At 41.0% G+C, this 7082-nt stretch overlaps 1 protein-coding gene across 1 annotated transcript in view; it reads right to left on the bottom strand.

Annotated features, from left to right (window-relative positions):
* Positions 1–3583: 3583 nt before the first annotated feature.
* Positions 3584–7082, bottom strand: part of serpinf1 (serpin peptidase inhibitor, clade F (alpha-2 antiplasmin, pigment epithelium derived factor), member 1) — an 8563-nt gene continuing 5064 nt past the window's right edge. The window contains exons 7-8 of the mRNA XM_030793055.1: positions 4943–5153; positions 3584–3834 (exon numbers count right to left, since the gene is read on the bottom strand). Coding sequence (XP_030648915.1) covers positions 3584–3834; positions 4943–5153 — 462 coding nt within the window. The remainder of the gene's footprint in view (positions 3835–4942; positions 5154–7082) is intronic.

The following is a 7082-nucleotide window of genomic DNA, read 5'->3' on the forward strand; positions in this document are numbered from 1 at the left end:
AGTGCACTATATGTTCATTTAGCAAACACATGCTCTCAATATAATTAACTCAAGTTATAACAACCTAAACTCAAAGAGCACACCTTTCTCCAGGTGCAAACACTACGCCTCAAAATTGTTAACACACCAATCAGAATTGCAGGGTCAATAAATGGGACCTACAGGTATGACCATGTGCTTTGGAACAATGGATCCTAACAATCATGACATTGCCAGACATGGACATGGACATGGACGAGGACTCTCAGATGAAATCCGTGCCACCCTAGTTCATCATGTGCTTGTACATTGGAGAACTATGAGAGAAGCTGGACAGCAACCAAACCTAAGCCATTACAGGGTTGCATCCATTGTCCATACTTTTAGAAGGGAAAATGGGTAATTTTCCTTGATACTGTCATACATGTAATGTTGTAGTGCATATAGACTGAATTTCTACTTTGTTCTCAGTGTAGTTTTTACCACAGTAATGAATGACCATAGGTCAGTGACGGTCAAATTTCATTTTTGCAGAACTGAAAGCCAGCAACCTGCTGGGGGTAGGAATCGACCACTGACAGATGAGCAAGAAACTGCAGTTGTCAACATGGTCATTGCTAATAATGCCATAAGGGTGCAGGAAATTCAGAGGTACATAACTGAAGACCAAGTGGTGTTTCAGGGTGTTGATGGCATCAGTATATCCACTACTGATCATATCCTTCAGCGTACCAGGCTACGGACAGAACAGTTGTACCGTGTTCCTTTTGACAGAAACTCTGACAGAGTGAAAGACCAATGTTTCCAGTATGTACAGGTAAGTACAGTTCAACTTTTTAGGTAATTTCTTCTGGTTTAGTCAATGATTCTCCACTCTACCAGTAGTGCTGTGTAATACATGTGCTTTGCTACAGTAAACTTACATTGTGGTTCTTTACATTAGGCATGGCATACCTTTCATTGCAGTATAGCCCGTGCAGTAGGCCTATGTGTATTTACATCACTGTATCTACATATATTTTATTTTACTTTTGTAGAGAATCTTTGAACTTGATGCAATGCGTCAGCCCCATGAGTACATCGTTGTTGATGAGACAGAGTTTAACCTCACAGCAAGGCGCAGGAGGGGACAGAACACCATTGGTCACCGTGCTGTTGTGGAGGTTCCTGGCCAGAGAGGAAGCAACGTGACTATGCTGCAATCAGTAATAAAGGTGTCTCCCACCGCCATGTTACTTTGGGTCCATATAACCCTGCACATCTGCTTGAATTCCTAGGTCAACTTCACCAACGACTTCAACAGGAAGGGGCACCAGGGCAACTAGAGCAGTCCCAGTATGTTATCATCTGGGATAACAATAATTTCCATCGGGCTGCTCTAGTTCACACCAGGTTCAACGACCACCCTACATTCACAAATCTTATTTTACCTGCATATTGCCCGTTCCTCAACGCAATATAGGAATTTCTCAGCATGGCGGTGGAAGGTTTGACAGAAGCCCCTACACAAAAGCAAACCTTGATTTCCATGGAGGAGGCCTGTGGGGATGTGTCCATAGAGGCCATCCAAGCCTGGACATACCAGGGCATATTTCCCACATTGCCTGGCCAGGGAAAACATCCTTTGTGCTGTGGGTGAAATTTTGTGACCGGATCCAGAGAAGAGATGATGCAGAATAGTTTGTTCTGTATATGAATTTGTTCTGTATATGATTTTTTTTTTTTTTTTTTTTTTGTTAAATTCAATTTTTTTCCAAATTCAAATTGTACTTTACCCTGTGTAGCTCTGCTCATCACATATGGTTTTCTGAGAATAAAGGGTTGGGAAATTTCTCTTCATACAGTAAGTTTGTCAGTGTGACATTGCAAAGGTGTTGTATAGTATTGTTTTAGAATGTCTCTTTACTGTCTCTTCCGTTGAGGTGATCTGTGTCAGAAAAGTGACGTTGCAAAGTTCAAAATAATGCAGGTTACCGAAGTACTGTTTTTGATTCCTTGTTTGTCCAGGGCCAAAGTTTGATTTTGACTGGAAAGTTAATGGGTTGTACGGATGAGAATGACGTTTTGAGAATGTGTGCAGTTTTGAGGAAATGGTGAATGGTTTCAGAAAATGTGTCTTAGCAGTTGGGAAAAACTGTAAGACTAAAGAACTTACAGAGTGTAATGACAAAAGCACATTATCGCACCATGCTGTTTTACAGATTTATGACTAATGGTTGAAGTGACATCAAAACCTCATTAGTGTGTTAGAGAACAGTAGACTGGGAGCAGCTGACTGCTCATGAAGGCAGAGGTGTTCTTTTCCACTCTGCTCTGCGCCCAGAGGTGTCAGCGGGTGGAGAAAAGCTAGGGTGGCCTGCTGGACCAGTTTGCTGAGTCTCTTTTGAATTCCTACCCCACACAGGCGTAGAACAGGCAACTGGTCACCACATTTTAATGGCACATGGCCAGCAGATGGCCACAAACATTGAAAGAGCCGCACATCCTCAGGGCTTAGACTGACTATTTTTGAAGACTGAGTCACTTTTGACAGACCAATCTAATTTATGCTCAAGATTAATGCCTAAGAAGTGTATATGAACACACGCTACTCTCAAATTCACTGTTCTTTAATGAGATGGTACTATAAGTGACTTAAATACAATACTCTCAAATTCACCGTTCTTTAATGAGATGGTACTATAAGTGACTTAAATACATGCATTTGAATCTCAGCACATTGGATGCATGGAAGTGTAAAGAAATTGTTTTCAGAAATATGAACAAGCATTGTATTTTATTATGTTTGATGCTGTTTTATAAAAAAAATCCCTCAAGCATGAAACACTTGCAATTGCAGGTTTTATTCAAAAAGCTTGTCTCTATGTTTTTGAGTGACTCTGTCACCATTTGTCATATCTGAATTCAACAAAAGTAATTTTCTATATGCTGGAAATGTGCACCAGGGACATGGACGTCACCTAAATAAAGACAGCAATACACAAAGATGGGTTCCCCACTGCTTTTACAAGAATAAAACAACTTTGTTAAGACACTATATTTATATGGGGGGCCTGCCAAACAGTATCTTGTCTCTGCTCCAATATAACACATTTTTTCAAAATGTGTCTATTTTCATTTAAGATCTTCATATCTAACTGCAGGCAGCAAGAGATCAATTGTGTATTCTACACAGGTCCACAGGGCATCCTCATTTTTAACTGTGCAATGTTCATTTTGTTCTGGACTGACAGTCAGCCTCTCACTGGGGAAGACTTTTAATGACCTCATAATTATTTACTCTCTTTGAAGTTGGCACCAAACGTTATTCCTTTAATTCAGTCATTGTCTGAAACACTCTGCATATAAATGTAAATCCACTTGTAAATCCACTTGTAAATGAAGAAATGTATACATGTACACACACACACACAACACACACACACACACACACACAAAACACACACACGCACACACACACAAAGAATAAGCAATGAAGACCACTGCAGTTTACCTGAAAGTCTGTATACGTTGCATGTATGCAAATATGTTCATCTGTGTGTGTGTTGCATGTGTGCATGCATGAGTGTGTGTGTGTGTGTGTGTGTGTGCATGAGTGTGTGGATTATTTCTTTAGGTCTTGTGGATTCAGAACTTTTCCAATGAAGAGGAGAGCACCTGACACTTCATCTCGTACTAGGAAGAGGAAGGGGCGATCCACATGGAAGACAAACTGATTTGCTGCTTGGCTATCGGAGCTGGAGGATGCACCCCCTGCTGCGGTCTCTATAATAGCCTTATGACGAACTGTTGACAGCTTAGCAGCCTGGTTTGTGATTTTGACAAGATCTGGATCTGCCAACCAATCAGTCAGTCCTAAAGAGGAAATGACATGAACTCATTAGAGGAGAGAGAGAGAGAGAGAGAGAGAGAGAGAGAGAGGAGCACATAAGGGCAGGCTACATGAGAAATGAGAGAAAGGGGAAAGATGGTCGAGAAGAATAAAGAGGGTTCAGGTATAGAGACAAGTGGCACAGTGTGAATGAATGTAGAAACATAAACCATGAGACTCAGGTCCAAAAGTAATTCAGAAAACACACACCGAATTTCAAAAGTTACTATTACCTCCGACTGTGTTTTTTCATTGGTTTGGACACTGAATCCTGAAATCAGGTACATTTAAGGATGACAGGTAACACATACTATCATACACTGGATTCCTACAGACAGAGTATGTGAATTTACAGATCAATTTCACAAATATCTAGTCTACAAGTAGTTCTATATTTAGTCCCATCCATTTCTTGCCTGTCAGTCTCCTGGGTGGGGGCTGAAGGTTGTTTTCCTGTTTGTCTCTCTAAAGCTTTCTCACTTCCAAAGTGATGAGCCACTAATCAGACCATCTGAGCAACCCGCCCTGGACATTACTGAAACTGCTTAACAAAACTCAAATACCTAAACACCTGTTAAACCCAACAATGTGAAACCCGACAGCTCACCTGTGGGTTCAAGTGTTACATCATGAGAGCAGTAGCTGTCTCAGAAATATGCTTCTAACAGAAATAAGCTTTAGAACAGAAATAAGCTTTAAAACAGAAATAAGCTTTAGAACAGAAATAAGCTTTAAAACAGAAATAAGCTTTAGAACAGAAATAAGCTTTAGAACAGAAATAAGCTTTAGAACAGAAATAAGCTTCCAACGGAAGTGATATGATAACGTGAAGCCTATGATACATAGGATTCAGTGGGGAGGGGAGAGGTGAAATTGGTACATAAAACCAAAAAGTTCTAAAATCAGAAAATACTGAATATGTACAAACATTACTGCAATGCTTTGCTCATAATGTTTCCTGGATTGATATATTTGTGCGTAACCAATGAGAGCGTGAGCAGATCTGAACATTCTTTGAGATGCAGGCCAGAAGAAGCAGAGCAGAAGCAGTGAGAGGGAAAGATGAAAGGGGAGTGACTGAAAGAGTGTTACCCAAGCCTGAGAAGAGGGGTAGCAGGTCAGTGCTGGAGCTGAGTTTGAGCAATGGTAGCATTAGATCTGCCTGCACAGTGTGGAGAGTCATGGACAGATCCTGCACAAATTCGGCCGTTAAAGTCTCCTCAATGTGAGTCAAATTCTTGGTCACTTCATCTGGAAGGAAGAAATACATGCTGACTCCATCTTCCATGGGCACCTGAGCTATCTGTGGAGTCAAAGCAACAGAACACCAGTGAAATATTTGTTCATGCCACAGTGTTATCTGATATAGAGGTAAGACAGCAAATAGAATTGAATTTTTTATTGATTTTTTATTTGTTGTTTTTTTGTTTGTTTGGGAGTGGTTGAAGAGTGTAAGAGAGGGTTTTTTGTTTGTTTGGGAGTGGTTGAAGAGTGTAAGAGAGGGTTTTTTGTTTGTTTGGGAGTGGTTGAAGAGTGTAAGAGAGGGTTTTTGTTTGTTTGGGAGTGGTTGAGGAGTGTAAGAGAGGGTTTTTTGTTTGTTTGGGAGTGGTTGAGGAGTGTAAGAGAGGGTTTTTTGTTTGTTTGGGAGTGGTTGAGGAGTGTAAGAGGGGGTTTTTTGTTTGTTTGGGAGTGGTTGAAGAGTGTAAGAGAGGGTTTTTTGTTTGTTTGGGAGTGGTTGAAGAGTGTAAGAGAGGGTTTTTTGTTTGTTTGGGAGTGGTTGAAGAGTGTAAGAGAGGGTTTTTGTTTGTTTGGGAGTGGTTGAGGAGTGTAAGAGAGGGTTTTTGTTTGTTTGGGAGTGGTTGAGGAGTGTAAGAGAGGGTTTTTTGTTTGTTTGGGAGTGGTTGAGGAGTGTAAGAGAGGGTTTTTGTTTGTTTGGGAGTGGTTGAGGAGTGTAAGAGAGGGGTTTTTGTTTGTTTGGGAGTGGTTGAAGAGTGTAAGAGAGGGTTTTTGTTTGTTTGGGAGTGGTTGAAGAGTGTAAGAGAGGGTTTTTTTGTTTGTTTGGGAGTGGTTGAGGAGTGTAAGAGAGGGTTTTTTGTTTGTTTGGGAGTGGTTGAAGAGTGTAAGAGGGGGTTTTTTGTTTGTTTGGGAGTGGTTGAGGAGTGTAAGAGAGGGTTTGTTTGTTTGTTTGGGAGTGGTTGAGGAGTGTAAGAGAGGGTTTTTGTTTGTTTGGGAGTGGTTGAAGAGTGTAAGAGAGGGTTTTTTTTTGTTTGGGAGTGGTTGAAGAGTGTAAGAGAGGGGTTTTTGTTTGTTTGGGAGTGGTTGAGGAGTGTAAGAGAGGGGTTTTTTTTGTTTGGGAGTGGTTGAAGAGTGTAAGAGGGGGTTTTTTGTTTGTTTGGGAGTGGTTGAGGAGTGTAAGAGAGGGTTTTTTGTTTGTTTGGGAGTGGTTGAAGAGTGTAAGAGGGGGTTTTTTGTTTGTTTGGGAGTGGTTGAAGAGTGTAAGAGAGGGGTTTGTTTGTTTGTTTGTTTGGGAGTGGTTGAAGAGTGTAAGAGAGGGTTTTTGTTTGTTTGGGAGTGGTTGAAGAGTGTAAGAGAGGGTTTTTGTTTGTTTGGGAGTGGTTGAAGAGTGTAAGAGAGGGTTTTTGTTTGTTTGGGAGTGGTTGAAGAGTGTAAGAGAGGGTTTTTTTGTTTGTTTGGGAGTGGTTGAAGAGTGTAAGAGAGGGTTTTTTGTTTGTTTGGGAGTGGTTGAAGAGTGTAAGAGAGGGGTTTGTTTGTTTGTTTGTTTGGGAGTGGTTGAGGAGTGTAAGAGAGGGTTTTTGTTTGTTTGGGAGTGGTTGAAGAGTGTAAGAGAGGGTTTTTTTTTGTTTGGGAGTGGTTGAAGAGTGTAAGAGAGGGGTTTTTGTTTGTTTGGGAGTGGTTGAAGAGTGTAAGAGAGGGTTTTTTTTTGTTTGGGAGTGGTTGAAGAGTGTAAGAGAGGGGTTTTTGTTTGTTTGGGAGTGGTTGAGGAGTGTAAGAGAGGGTTTTTTGTTTGTTTGGGAGTGGTTGAGGAGTGTAAGAGGGGGTTTTTTGTTTGTTTGGGAGTGGTTGAAGAGTGTAAGAGAGGGTTTTTTGTTTGTTTGGGAGTGGTTGAAGAGTGTAAGAGAGGGTTTTTTGTTTGTTTGGGAGTGGTTGAAGAGTGTAAGAGAGGGTTTTTGTTTGTTTGGGAGTGGTTGAGGAGTGTAAGAGAGGGTTTTTG

This window comes from Chanos chanos, chromosome 15 (genome assembly GCF_902362185.1).
Source record: "Chanos chanos chromosome 15, fChaCha1.1, whole genome shotgun sequence".
In the NCBI taxonomy this organism is placed as follows: Eukaryota; Metazoa; Chordata; class Actinopteri; order Gonorynchiformes; family Chanidae; genus Chanos; species Chanos chanos.